General features: G+C 41.6%; 1 protein-coding gene across 3 annotated transcripts in view; it reads left to right on the top strand.

The window, feature by feature from the left end:
• Positions 1 to 1,834: 1,834 nt before the first annotated feature.
• sik3 (SIK family kinase 3) overlaps positions 1,835 to 13,834 on the top strand; it is a 32,426-nt gene continuing 20,426 nt past the window's right edge. For 2 of the 3 annotated variants that reach the window (XM_063906835.1, XM_063906837.1), the window contains exons 1-2: positions 1,880 to 2,173; positions 13,528 to 13,644. In XM_063906835.1, coding sequence (XP_063762905.1) covers positions 1,883 to 2,173; positions 13,528 to 13,644 — 408 coding nt within the window. In that variant the 5' untranslated portion in view covers positions 1,880 to 1,882. Of the gene's footprint in view, positions 2,174 to 13,527; positions 13,645 to 13,834 lie in introns of all 3 variants that reach the window. The other variant, XM_063906834.1, reaches the window with a different exon arrangement.

Genomic DNA, 13,834 nt, shown 5'->3' with positions numbered 1-13,834 from the left:
CGTCATGACGTAATGTCTCTGCCCTCTACCAGTACTGCTTTTTCAGCAGGCTTAAACATAACATGTTTCTTCAAAATAGTTAATTCAGGCCCTGTTTTTAGATTCATTATTCATAGGCTATTTTCATACCAAATCAACATATCAGATTAGGCAAGTATCTAAAACATTACAGTGAACAGCTTTTTCAGAAGGCCTGCATGTCTGAAATATATTATTATATATTTTTAACTTATCACAAATAAACTAACATTATTAGATCTGAATTCATTTTGAATTAGATTTTGGGATAAAATGGAAAATCTGAAATTTGGTTGCCTCCAGTAAATCTTCAACAGGTGGCATACTCCAAATGGCAGCTTTATAACATTTTGTAAACCCACATAGACCAACAATTAATCCTATTATTTCTGTCTCCAGTCATTTTATGTCATGCCATTTGTCTGCATAATCATAAATCATGTTTCTTCGAAATTGTTAATTTAGGCCATGCATGCAGGCCAGGTTTTTGAGCTAATTTGTACCAAATCAACACATCAGCTTTTGCAATTATTTCAAACCTATTCACTTACAGAGGACACAATTCTGTTTAGGGCCCTGGGAAGCAGGGCAGCTGCCAGTTTTGCTGTTATATTGTCTAATCCAGTTTTGGGTAACATAAGGCAGGAACTCTTTTCTACCATGGAGTGGTGCTGTCTACAACCAGGTCAGGAGGCTGTGGAGAGGAATTAAATATAAACACTTTCCCCTGATATTTAAATTACAGAAATCCAAAAACATGTTTGTTCTATACGTCTCCTAATATTGACTTTGTGTCACAGTGTCACATTGTATATAAACTATTAAAAACAATATTTGTATCAAAGACGACAACCAGTTAAGCGAGAGTGTATACATCTAAATGAAAGTGTATGAGGGGTGTTTAATGGCAAAAATGGAATGGAATATTCATCATTTTCAATGGTTTTATTTAATTAAGGTAATAAATCACCTGCAACTAAGAATTGTTGTCCTTGTGAGCCTTTCATATCTGCAGGTTGTAGGCTCAAAGCGTCTGCTATATTGCACTGCTTTTGAAGCCAATAATAAACAAAATAAATTCTGGTCTTTAAGTCGTTTTTAAGTGACCATATATTCCCTGACACAATTGGCTGAACCCGTATTCATTCATTTTGTTTAGCACAACTGAAACAATTTCATTTTCTTGGGCAACCTTATTTTACAAAATAACAATACATTTCTAGCCAAGAAGAATGAGGATGACTGTAGTGTATACATCAATACTTAGCCTGTATGTGTGATAGTAGTGACATCATTTACTTTAAACTATGAAATAGGTAAATATGTACTGGTAAAATGTATGTTTGGTGTCAACGCGTTATTACCACTATACTGATGTCAACTGTTCATACGAGTGTTATATGTACAAAGCATTTTGTCAAATAGAAATGCATGAAGCTTTGACTCATAATAGCAGGGTGTTCACGAACAGCGAATGGCCATATTTTGTCTGTCAAACCGCTTGAACGTGTGAAGAACTATTCATTTCTGGTAATATTCATAATGTCTGTTTTCCATGTGTATCCATCATTTCATGTTAGAGTGGTGTATGCCTTTAAAGCCTTACTGATCATCATACACAGTGCAGCAGTTTGCGAAGAATCACTGAATCATGGGAACCAGAGTGATGCGCACTTCTTTGTCGCCAAGGAAACCACAATACGTTGCTGTGGATGAAGTCATTTGTTACGCTGATCGTTGCCACGGTTACAACCTAGAGAGGGCGCTGCGGAGGAGCGTTCTACGTAAAATGACGCAGGGCGGGGGCGTGCCCGTGATGCGCGCTGCGCAAGGCTGCTTGTTGTTCCCGCAGAGAGGCGAGAAGATGGCGGCCGTGTCAAGCGGAGGTGCTGCTGGGTCCGCTGCGGCCGGGATTACGCACTCTGCCCGACCGACCCACGCAGGCATGGGCTCCCAGAACCGAGCCCAGCCACCCTCCGGTATCAGCCACTCCGGTCGAACCAGCACGGCCCCCGGGTGCATCACCAATCCCGGCCACACTTCGGCCACCAGGCCCCCCCCAGCCCGAGTGGGCCACTACGAAATCGAGCGGACCATCGGCAAGGGAAATTTCGCGGTTGTTAAACTAGCCACACACATAATTACCAAAGCAAAGGTAAGACGATTGATGTCCGAGCTTTATCTATGAACATATACGCGTTGTCATTGTTTCATTTTGAGTCTTTTCGACCATGTAGTCGGGATGACGCTGGGGCCTTCAGGCTCTGGAGACACAGCTTTGGTGACACCGCTGCTTGTTGGGGGGGTCCATCCGACACGGGGCATCACTTCTAACTACTGGATAAAAGCGCAATTAGCATAGGGTACTTCTCGTTTTACACATATTAGGTAGCGGTATGTTTTACGTAAAGCTAGAAAGGCCTGGGGTTAATGTGTGTGTAGAGGACGGAGAGAAGGGTATTGACGAAAATTAAAAAGAGGGGACAGAAATGTTCCGACTGTACGTTAGGAACTAGCTTAGCTTTTTAGCTAATTAGCTGTTTGGCTAGATGCAGATATATTTAAGGCTTGCCAACACACACGTTTAAAAGTTAGGTTGACCCTGCTAGACAACTCAAGTAAAGAGCTGCTTAAGTCGATAGACGTAGTTTCTTAAGTATTATGGCTCTACGAAATCCAACGTAAAAGTACCATTCAACAGTTTCAACCATACATAGCAGATGCACTGTAGCTGTTTACTTTTACACTTTTATCCTTTCGCTTTTCTCACGTCTTTATAAGACAACCGTTGTGTCACGGTGTCATTAAACCAGTGTGTGATTAAGATATCCCAGTAAATAACTAGATGCCATTTTATGAGGCCTTTCGGACACGAAAATATTGACATGGCAAAATGAGTGGTTTGAAAACTGCCACCACTCACTTTGAGTGTACGTAGATGCTTTTGCACAAAGTGGGCGACTGTTAGCAGTATACTGGATGATTGACGCATACACTTGCAGACTATTATCAACACGTTATATTCATGCAAAACACTATCATTAATGAGTAGGTGGGTTACATTGAGGTTTTCCCCAAGTCGGTCTAGTGCTACAATTGTATAAGCCTGATCATTAAACTTCAAATTGCACCCAGGCTTTTAAAAGGGTCTGTTAACATTTAGAGTTAGACTTTATTGTAAATACTGGAGTGGAATAAATTGCTTAAATAAGTAGTGTTTATCTTTTATGTTGACCTTTTGGATTAGTTTCCTCAATGTTTAGTGGCTCTATTTGCCTGCATGCAATCTCTCCACACCTTAAATAACATCTATGCCTTCTTGACCTGCATGGTACTGTATTAAATATAAGAAAAAAGCCACAGTTGGTGTATTTCACAACTGCAGCATCAGACATACACTCATGACCATATGTTTAGGGTAGTGACATCAGAAGATGATGTGAATATTGTGATCAATATGCGATTCCCCTATAATGGATACTTGGTTTTAACACAGCAAATGTGGGGTGGCTGAGCCCAAGCTTAGAGAGTACTTTTTCTTACGTGTGTCAGGTGTTTCCCAGGCCCACAAGTGTGCAGCTTTACCTCTATGCTCTTGTTGACATACACACAGAGAGGCAGACACGAGTCATTTGTGTGTTTTGCTCCACATCTCAGAGAACCTTCCATTTAGTTTCACAAAGCCAAAATACCCTTGGGTCAGTGTAGTGTTTTTTCGAGGCTGCAGGATATGTATCTGAAGGACTGTAGCTGTGTTGATATGACTGTAATGTAATTTACAGACTAGTAGGTGAGAGTAGGCTACATTGTTTCCTGTCTGTCATTAAAGCTATACAAAGACAGTAGCTGCGTTATAGAGTGAAAGATTGATGAGCTGTTTATGACGCTTTTCTTATGTGTAAGCCTGTTTATATGTGTGTGTCTGTGTGTGTCTGTGTCTGGCTGTCTGACTGAGTGTGAGAGACAGGCAGAGGACAAAATGACAGTGGAACACGAACAGAAAGAGTGAAAGAGAGCCCTTGTTTGTTGACTATTGATGGGGATCACAGACTGAGCAGTCAGATTATGGTTTTTCACCAACCAGCACCCCAGTTGCTCATGAATATTGGAGGATTGTTTAGTTTTAGATGCCTGTGGATACCATGAATATGGATATGATGATCAGTCATCAGATAAAATGTACCTAGGAGTCTTGTTTTATGGCCTAGGATTTATAATGATCGAATGAGAAATGCTGGCAAGTCTAAGGTAGCCTAACAACTCTCTCCGTTGTTGGATAGGGCTGATGATATCCTGCAGTGTCACAAATAAGTGGACCTGATTATTTATATTATTCGCATATTCTTGTGGAATGGAGGCTGTACGTTAACACAGAGGCAGTCACACAACACAAACTTTTGATGGTGGTTGGCTAGTAAGCTGCACGTGGATGTTGTAAAAGTGAAAGTTCTTCTGTTCCAGACAAAGGCCAGATAGTGAAGTGGAAGTCAAAACAAAAGTTTTGAATGATATGCTCACACAAGTCTTTACTTCTGGTCAAGACTTTTGAAGGTTTCTTGGTTACACTCTGAACTCTAAACTGTAAAACACCTGTTTGAGATGTATCTTCAATAGTACACATTCAAATTCAAAAGACTATTACCACATGATCATTATTTGATGTTTCTAAAAATAATTTAAATATATGTTTGTATCAGGCTTTTGTCTATACCGGTTAACAGGGGCGCTGCACCCCTCATACCAAAATGCAGATTTTCCAAAAAACAATATTTCTGTTCTTCAAAAAGGTATATAATTACCTAAAAAATCTGAAAATAATGTCAAATAAAATGTCGGACGGCACAGCCAGCTTTGTTTTTATGGAGCTCCGAATAAATCGGGGGTCGATGACCGGTTGGTCTTGCACTTAAACTGTGATTTCTGAATTAGATTGTTTCTTCTACTGTCCTTTTTCCTGTAGAGGAAGTAAAGAAATGTATTTGTTGTTTGAGGTGCAATATGACTCAGCAGCTTTAATACATGAAGAAACTGTTATTCTTCGCTTCGCTATAATGCATTATTGTAGCCGGAGAGCAGGTGAAATTGACGTTCGGCCCTCACACTATAGTTTGATAGAAAATCCCCTGATTTAGATTGCAAAATAATGCAATTTGAATTCCAAGTCTGTCTCTATTCTTTGATGCAAATTGGTCAAAGCCGGTGTTGTTCATGTCCACCACTCATTGACGTATACTGTGTTCCCTGCATAAAGGCACGGTAACGTGTCCTTGAAAACATGCCAGAAGTTGATAAAACATGTCAAAAATGGTTAAAAAGAATGTTCAGTGTACACGCGTTGTGTATCTGCGATCACATTAAGCTTGTTGAAAGCATTATATGTTTAGAGGCATTATTTTCCACTTGACTGAAGATATGGAACTGTTGGCCTCTTCATCAGAGTTTGATAGGCTATTTATCAGGTCTGTAGTGGCCTTTTGTTTCAATGCACTTTACTTGAGATGATATTTCACATCCTAGCCACATTCCATTACAGCTGGCACATTTGCATTCTTTCTATGCCACCATTGGCCATTAAATGGAATGTTGTTTCTCTCTGCACTATTTATTGGTTTCTCAATGAAATGTTTGATCAATACTCTGGATGTGATATAACAGAAAAGGTCCTGTATAATAACACTGTGGTGCGGCTGGCCTCTAGGTTAACGCTCAGTGATGATGACACAAGCACATCTATTGTTGCAGATTCTTGTAGCAAATACTCAGTTGCAGGGCAAACACATTTTATTATTGACATTTCTTGGTTGAATTTCCAGGGATAACATTTTAAATCCCCAGAACCTGAAGTTTTATTTAAAGATTCCTAATTTAATGTGATTTGCTAAAACCCCCAAGGATTTATTTCCACATAATATAAAACAAAATACCCTCTGATTGTGTCTGGTCTACATTTAGCAGTAACCAGGACATTTGGTAGCATTATTCTGTCATAATAGGCTCCATCAATACAATGAATATGTGCATGTGTTGTATTGTTAGTCGGGTTGTTGACTCATTGTGTCAGGGATTTCTGTCTTCAGTACTTTTCGTGTATACCAACAATGTATCATACTTTAGTTGTTATTTCAACAATCTTTTCCTGTGAGTAATAGTCAAGGTTGAATTCCCCACCAAAAGTGCAAACTCGTGTGAAATACATTGAGGTGTTGAGGTTGAGTCTGTGCCCTTGTACGACCTGAAGGAGGATCAGAGACACTTAGCAAAGCCCTCTTGTTTTGTTGTGCCCTCAGCAGGGCGAGTGGTATGGGCGAAAGATGGCACTATGCAACATGTCCTGACCTGTCTGTCTGTGGGGAAGCCGCTTTTTCCTTTCCTCTTCCCTCCTTTTGCTCTGTAGTGTTTTAAAAGCAAGGGAAGGATGAGCAGGAGGAAGAGGCCATGCAGGAAGGTAACGTTAGGTAACACGCCTAATGTACTGTGTAGCGATTCCCCTCACTCCCTTAGTCACTCGCACACAGCTCTCCCCTCTCTGTTTCTCAAAGACACACATGCGCACATGTGATTTTAGTTTGGTGAATAAAGTGGCAAAGTTGGTTTTTATTCATCTCGACTTATCTCCTTGCCCTTTGGTCATCTCCTGCTGCATTCTCAGAAGTGTTTATCTGCAGCCAGTCGGCCTCAAAAGAACACAGCCCAGACTGCTGTGTGCCTCTGGTACATGACATGAGGGAGGACAGTGTATACTTCATCAGTATGATCCTATCCCATTCCTGTTTCTGCCCCAGACTGATGCCCGCAGTGTGTGTGTGTGTGTGTGTGTGTTTTCATGCCACATACTAACAAGTACATGGCAGCACACACTGTGGCACTTTAAAATCACAACTTTGTGCCATCATCATCCACAGAGCTGCTTGTTGTCAGAGACGACTGTGCGTTGCCAAGGCTCCTAGTTGGAGAAAGGTCGCTCCATTGAAGTCTTACTGGTTTCCATAGAGATGATGGTGGTTCCAGCCCTCAACCACCACTTCTGAATGGAAATGGCTTGCAATTGGTGGGGCTCATTGTATGTCATGAAGAAAGTGTGTTTTTAATTACATTATTATGCCGTGTTTCATGTCACTGTAAGCTGGATGGAGCCAAATTAGGCAGGTGTGCTTTCGGTTTGACATTGAGTTGATTGATTAGTGAAGAAGGTTGTCCCTCTGCCGGTTCCTATTCCTCTCACTAGAAACCACAGCTTTGATGGACAACAGCTAACGTCTTTGCTTCTGCTGCTGCTTCAACCTTCCATAGTGTTCACAACGGACCTGTAGTGAGAGGTGGTAATATCGATACATCCTCCAGCAAGGAATCAGCAACAATATATATTCTCACGTATGGTTACCTTTCTGGAGAATCAATTGAACTTCTTGTTGTAATTGTTTATTAACTCATACAGCTAATATAAATCACAGTACATATACACTGGAATCTATGGATATTAACAGGCAGAGCTATGTTCCACGTGTAATGTTTGTGTGCCCTAAAATGTCTGCAAGGAAGAGATTTTCAAATGTCTATACTATAGAGGGAAATATCCGTGCACTTCCCTAGTATCTTAGCTGTAAACATACTGTACCGCTGTGGGCAGCACTTCAATAAAAAGGATTCATATTTTACTAGGGATGCACCGATACATCGGTGAGACATCGGCGTCGGCCGATGATAGCCCTATTTACCACCATCGGCACATCGGTAAAATAGGGTGACATCACCGATGGCAGTCGCCGATGTTCATGTTTTGCTACGGGACCGGGAGAAGTCGCATTAGCGTCGTTGTTTTTAAATCTGACGGACCAAATCTGAAGTCAGGGCGTCATTTTGAAGGATTAGAACGGTGACTGTAGGTCTGCCGTAACTTTAAAGTCATTCGGAGTGGGGGGGGGGGCGTCTCGTCTCGTCTCGTCTCGTCTCGTCTCGTCTCCTCTCCTCTCCTCTGTGAGGAGCTGCTGCTGCACGCCGTGTACCGGGTATCTGGTGATCGGTAAATTAAATGTATTCTTCAGTGTTCTTGGGAGGCCGTCGTTTATATTTCTGACTTTTGTTATACTTGCTGCTACTCCCGTTAACTTCCAGAAACTTACTATGGCGCTCTACGTCTCTCTCGCCCTTACACATGCGCACATATCCCCCACTCTCTCTCTTAATGGGATAGGCTGCCTTAGTCTGCATTGTGCTACTATTACAGTTCAGTGTTAATTTTGGCAGCTATTTTAGGTTTAGTCTTAGTCTTTGGACGAAAATGGTTATTAGTTTAAGTCACATTTTAGTCCTTTTTATCCTTCATAGTTTAAGTCTAGTTTTAGTCGACGGCAACTCAAAACATTTTAGTCCAGTTTTACTTGATGAAAAATCGTTACATTTTAGTCAACTTTTAGTCAAAATGTTTTTCTTTCTATAAACTAATTCAGTTAGGCAAATACAGGTATCTGAAATTGGAATCAAGGTGACAGTATTAAGTGTTGAAATGCGTAAAGCAACATTTCACTCTCTTCACACTTTGTGTAATATCTGGTGTTTTGCGATAAGGGTCATACAGAGGCAGAGCGCCTATCCCTTTAAGAAAGAGAGAGGGGCGTGGTGCTGCATGTGTGTGTGTTTATGGTAGAGCGAGCGAGAGTGAGCTACCGTGTGTCTGGAGAAGCTAGCGGAACAGCAACAACAAAAGCATATGTGTAACAGGTTTTAATAAATACAACGGCCTCCAAAAGAAGAGCTTGCCTGTGTACCTTATTTGGACAAAGTGGGTTATTGAACCTGAAGCCGGAAGGGGAAAATCAAATATCTTGCATTTTGAATGTCCGATAGTCCACCATTAAAACTTAAGCCCCGTCTCGTCAAACCTAAACAAAATATAGATTTCGTCATAGTTTTAATTACCAAAAATCAATTTTTAGCTCGTCATCGTCTCGTCTTGGTCATGTAAAAAAGGACGTTGACGAATATTTTTCGTCATAGTTTTCGTTGACGAAATTAACACTGTTACAGTTTAAATAGTAAAACATCGGCCATCGGTATCGGCAAAAATTGTTTATGCTTAACATCGGTATCGTCATCGGCCGACATTTTTGCAATCAGTGCATCCCTATATTTTACATTTGTTGTCTACTTATCTATACTTTTGAACAAAATATAACCAGGAAATGGCTTACAAGATATCATAATAAAAAGGTGTGAACGTAATAAGTCACAAGCAGTCTGGGTGAGGCAGCGCCCAGGATGTTACAGTAAAAACATCTGTGGCGCCGTGCATCACTTCCAGCCGTCCATGTCTTATCCCGGGATCGTGTCTCGGTTGAACAGAGTGCAGCAACGTGTCAAGCCGCCACACGCCATCGCTGTCCCGCAGTTAGTGATGCCACCAATAGTTATGTGATCCTGGATGATGATGGTTTTATCGGACAGATAAAAACAGTTTGTGTGGGAAACACTGGCCCGTATACGGACATGTTTATACTGCAAAGCCAGTGCAAAACTAGTTGGGCTGGGTTCCTCTTTGTAAACACCAATCAACCATCACTGTCAAGATGGGAATGTGGACTGTGCAGTCAACTAGTCGTGTTTTCTTTTGCATATTGCTCACGCGCTATAGTACTTTATTGAACTCTTCAGGGCAATGAGGTTGAAATAATGTATTTACGGTACAGTGAATGGTTTTGCATTGCTGTTCATTGATACCTAAATGGAAATATATCACTGTAGCTCTAGTAGCTTAAGCAGCTCGCCCAGCACCCAACTCCATGCTGATGCCGGCTAAGCCTGGGCATTACAGGTTTTGTAATCTGTGTCACCTGTTGATGAAGGTTAACCTCAGACATAATATGCGAGTGAACTCAGATGAGCATGCATAATGCACAGCTTCCCGCAGTAGACGTTACCGCATAGACCCAGTTCTCTCTTTAGGATTACCCTCATTCTAGCTGAGTCATGGACATCTAAAGAACTTTTTCTCAAATGCTTTGTGAACATCATGTATTAAATCTTTCACTTAAATGCTGCATAGTTTTAGACACGATAGCTTTTTCAAAAAAGATGTTGTTCATCGGTGCAGGGCGGTCTAAATAAATGTTAATTTGAAATAGACTTCATTATCCTCTCCTAATGGCCTGTTCAACCAGAGTCAGTCAGAAATGTATCAAAGAATTCCAATCCCGTGAATTTGGACAGTACAGTGGTACCGTAGTTATTTTAGTAGATGTAAACATTCATTTTTCACAGAGAAAAATTGCTAACAAGAATCATGGGAATGTTATGTGCTCGAGCAAATGGCTCAGGTTCAGTCGTAATTTGAAAAAGCCAGATGTTTGCTATGTAAACAGCTTTAAATTAGCATCACGGTTGTGCTCTTATCTGACTCGATGTGGTACAGACATAACTATGCACAAAATGGTGTGTAGCACAATTACATTTTCTCACAAATACATGTTGCTCTGGATAGTATTATGAATGTGTTGTGGTAGCACTGTGCACCTTGGCCAGCCAGTACTTTTCTGCTCATTGGTTCAACAGGAGCACATATTTGAATAAACTCCCAACAAGATGTAGTTTCTCTCTTGCGTTACAGTTCTGAAAATAAGTGATCTGATCCGTACACATCAGGCAAGGATGCGTGAGGGAAAACTGTGCTGCTGTACTTGCAACCTTAAGGGAGGTTATAGATTTCTTTGTACAATGTACCATGTATGGCCGTATACAGTAAGTCAAAATAAAAAAGCCCATCTCCACCAGCTGAAACATTAATGTAATGGAACACATTAAAGCATTAATATTTATAATTCAATTACAAAATATATTATTCTGAAATGGACGGAATGGATCTGAACGTGAGCAGGATTAATGCTTTTAGTTTTGCTACTTTAGTACTTCTTGGTCTGCTAATTTTACAAAAATAAATTGAGAATGAAGGACTAAAAATAGCATTTCTATACTGAAATAATGTGTATTTAGATTGACTTTTTACTTTAAATATTGAGTAGTTTGTCCACCAATGGGGCTTTCTGGTTATGAATGAGCAAGATATCTTATTTTATTTCTGTTGCCATCATCATCAGCTGCTGCTGCTGCTGCTGCTGCTGCTGCTGCTGCTGCTGCTGCTGCGTGGTCTGAGCTGTGGAGCAAGAGTTGAGTGTGAGTTGTGTAAGTTACAGTAAACGCTGGAGGCTCCTCACCAGCTGCTCTGAGACGGTGCTGTGTTGAGGTCACCGTCTTGTGACCGTAGGGGCTATGTGACACTTCCTCTGATTGCTGTGTGTGTGTGTGTGTGTGTGTGTTACAGTAAACGCTGGAGACTCCTCACCAGCTGCTCTGAGACTGTGCTGTGTTGAGGTCACCGTCTTGTGATCGTAGGGGCTATGTGACACTTCCTCTGATTGCTGTGTGTGTGGGTGGGTGTGGGTGTGGGTGGGTGTGTGTGTGTGTGTGTGTGTGTGTACGCACGCACTCAGATCTTTTGATGGAAAATTCCAGAGTCATGGAAGCAGTCTGAACACCCCGAGGCTGCTAAAAGTACAAGCTCTCAGTCACAACATATTTACTGTACCTTGGCTTGAGCTAAAGCTGGAAACCCAACCTTTGAGATGCACGCTGGTCACATGGTTGTTTGAGGAAAAGAGCTTACCACTTAGCATCTGCTTTCCTCTAGCGTGGGCTATGCTTGGTAGCATGACAACATGGTGAGTTCTTTAGAGAGTTACAAATCTCATGCTGCAGGTTTTCAGTGTACGATATGGCAGTGTACTCAGAAAAGTATTTGAATCAAGACACTGCGTTGGCTTTTGTACAATTGGCTGACAGAATAACTAATTGTCCTTTTATAATGAGCAGTGTGTGCAGATGTCGGACTGCATTTGGGTGTCAAAGTGTGTGATCCAGATGTCCCATTGTTACCCTCCAGAAGGGGTGCGATTACATCAACAACCCTGGATGACTGCCAATGCCAAGATTAGATTCCTAGAACTTAAAATACCACATAAACACACATTCCAAACACACATTGCATTAAACAGACACGGCAAGAGTTGTTGGAATAATTCCTCTGTATTTTGGCTGATGGTCAGGGACTTTAAAATATGACTTGTTTTAGCAGCAATATGCAAATACAAAAAGTGCAAGTGTAATTGTTTTAGGTGGTCTAAAAGCTTCTTAAGGCTGGCTTACACTCGTTTCTATTATAGAGAAACATATATGATGCAGTATAATATTTAAAATGCATAAATGAATAGTAATTTAAACTTAAAAGAAGACTACCATAAAACATGTTTTCTCCAATGGTACGATGCCCTCGAAGGGAAGCTGCACACAGACACTTTCTGATGTGGATCAATGCCACTGTAAGATGTGGTGTTGTGCTATCCCAGGAGCCCCCCTCTTTGCTCTCCTTCACATCCTTTTCCTGCCTGCAACAGGAAGTCACCCCTGCCTGGCTTCAGCTGGCCTCCTTCATGCCTATTGTCAGGAAAGGGAGAGCTCAGGATGGCACTCCACATAATTGAAAAGGTGTGTGTGTGTGTGTGTGTGTGTGTGTGTGTGTGTGTGTGTGTGTGTGTGTGTGTGTGTGTGTGTGTGTGTGTGTGTGTGTGTGTGTGTGTGTGTGTGTGTGTGTGTGTGTGTGTGTGTGTGTGTGTGTGTGTGTGTGTGTGTGTGTGTGTGTGTGTGTGTGTGTGTGTGTGTGTGTGTGTGTGTGTGTGTGTGTGTGTGTGTGTGTGTGTGTGTGTGTGTGTGTGTACGCACGCATAGTTTTCATTTTTTCACACGGCCTCGGACTGTACCCGTTGTCTATTTTTGGAACAAGATGTGTTTTGGGGCCGTCCCATTAGCTTTGCTTGATTGACTCATTAAAGTCATCTACCCATTCCTAAGTGGCAGCGCAAAGCTCCTGCCACACAGCATCACTGTCCACTCCGCCGGAGCCATTGTGCAGGGCTCGGCTGTTATGCAACAGACGTGCTCGCAGCTGAAGGTCAGGGTTCAGGTCAGGTTACCTAAACAAGCAGCCAGAGAAAGCACATTGTTTCACAACACACAGTCTCATCATCTTAAGAATTGTCATCTCTCCTCGTAATATCTCGAGCTCTGTCTCTATGTTTTGTTGCCTGTTTAAGCGTTGTCATGTTAAATTGAGTCTGTCTGACTCACCCTCCCGTCAGCTCTTCTTGCTGGTTATTTTCTTGGCACATTGCCCTTCTGTGATTATGTCATCATAGCAATATTGCAAGGGCACCGCGACCGATCTCTCATAATCGCTGTCAGTAATTTACTTGTCAGCTGAATACCATTGACGTGTATTCAATTGTATTTTGAACACACAAGAGCTGACCAACAACACCGTCCTTGTTTTGTCTCCTCACTCTCTTCCACACTACCTTCTCCCCCTCACTGTTTCCTCCTTTTATCTCACCCTCTCTCTTCACCCTCTGTCCTTCTCCTCATCCCTATCTCTCCCTGCATCCCTTTTCTTGTCTCTCTTATCTCCAGGTGGCTATAAAAATTGTGGATAAGACCCAGCTGGACGATGAGAACCTGAAGAAGATTTTCAGAGAGGTGCAAATCATGAAGTTGCTGAAGCACCCCCACATCATCCGCCTCTACCAGGTACACATCTCACCCACAGAGGCGATAATGCACTCTGCTCACATGTTACACCTGAGACCGTTGGTCCAATAGGAAAAGGACGAAAATAAATGGTGTTAGTCTTGCATGATCTAAAGTAACCTACCATTTTTGGGGGCTAACTCTATCAAGTTGTTGGCAATTAAAATAAAGTTTGAAGAAAAAATACTGT

The sequence above is a fragment of the Eleginops maclovinus genome, chromosome 18 (assembly GCF_036324505.1).
Source record: "Eleginops maclovinus isolate JMC-PN-2008 ecotype Puerto Natales chromosome 18, JC_Emac_rtc_rv5, whole genome shotgun sequence".
Lineage (NCBI taxonomy): Eukaryota > Metazoa > Chordata > Actinopteri > Perciformes > Eleginopidae > Eleginops > Eleginops maclovinus.
This window is presented reverse-complemented; position numbering and strand designations above follow the sequence as displayed.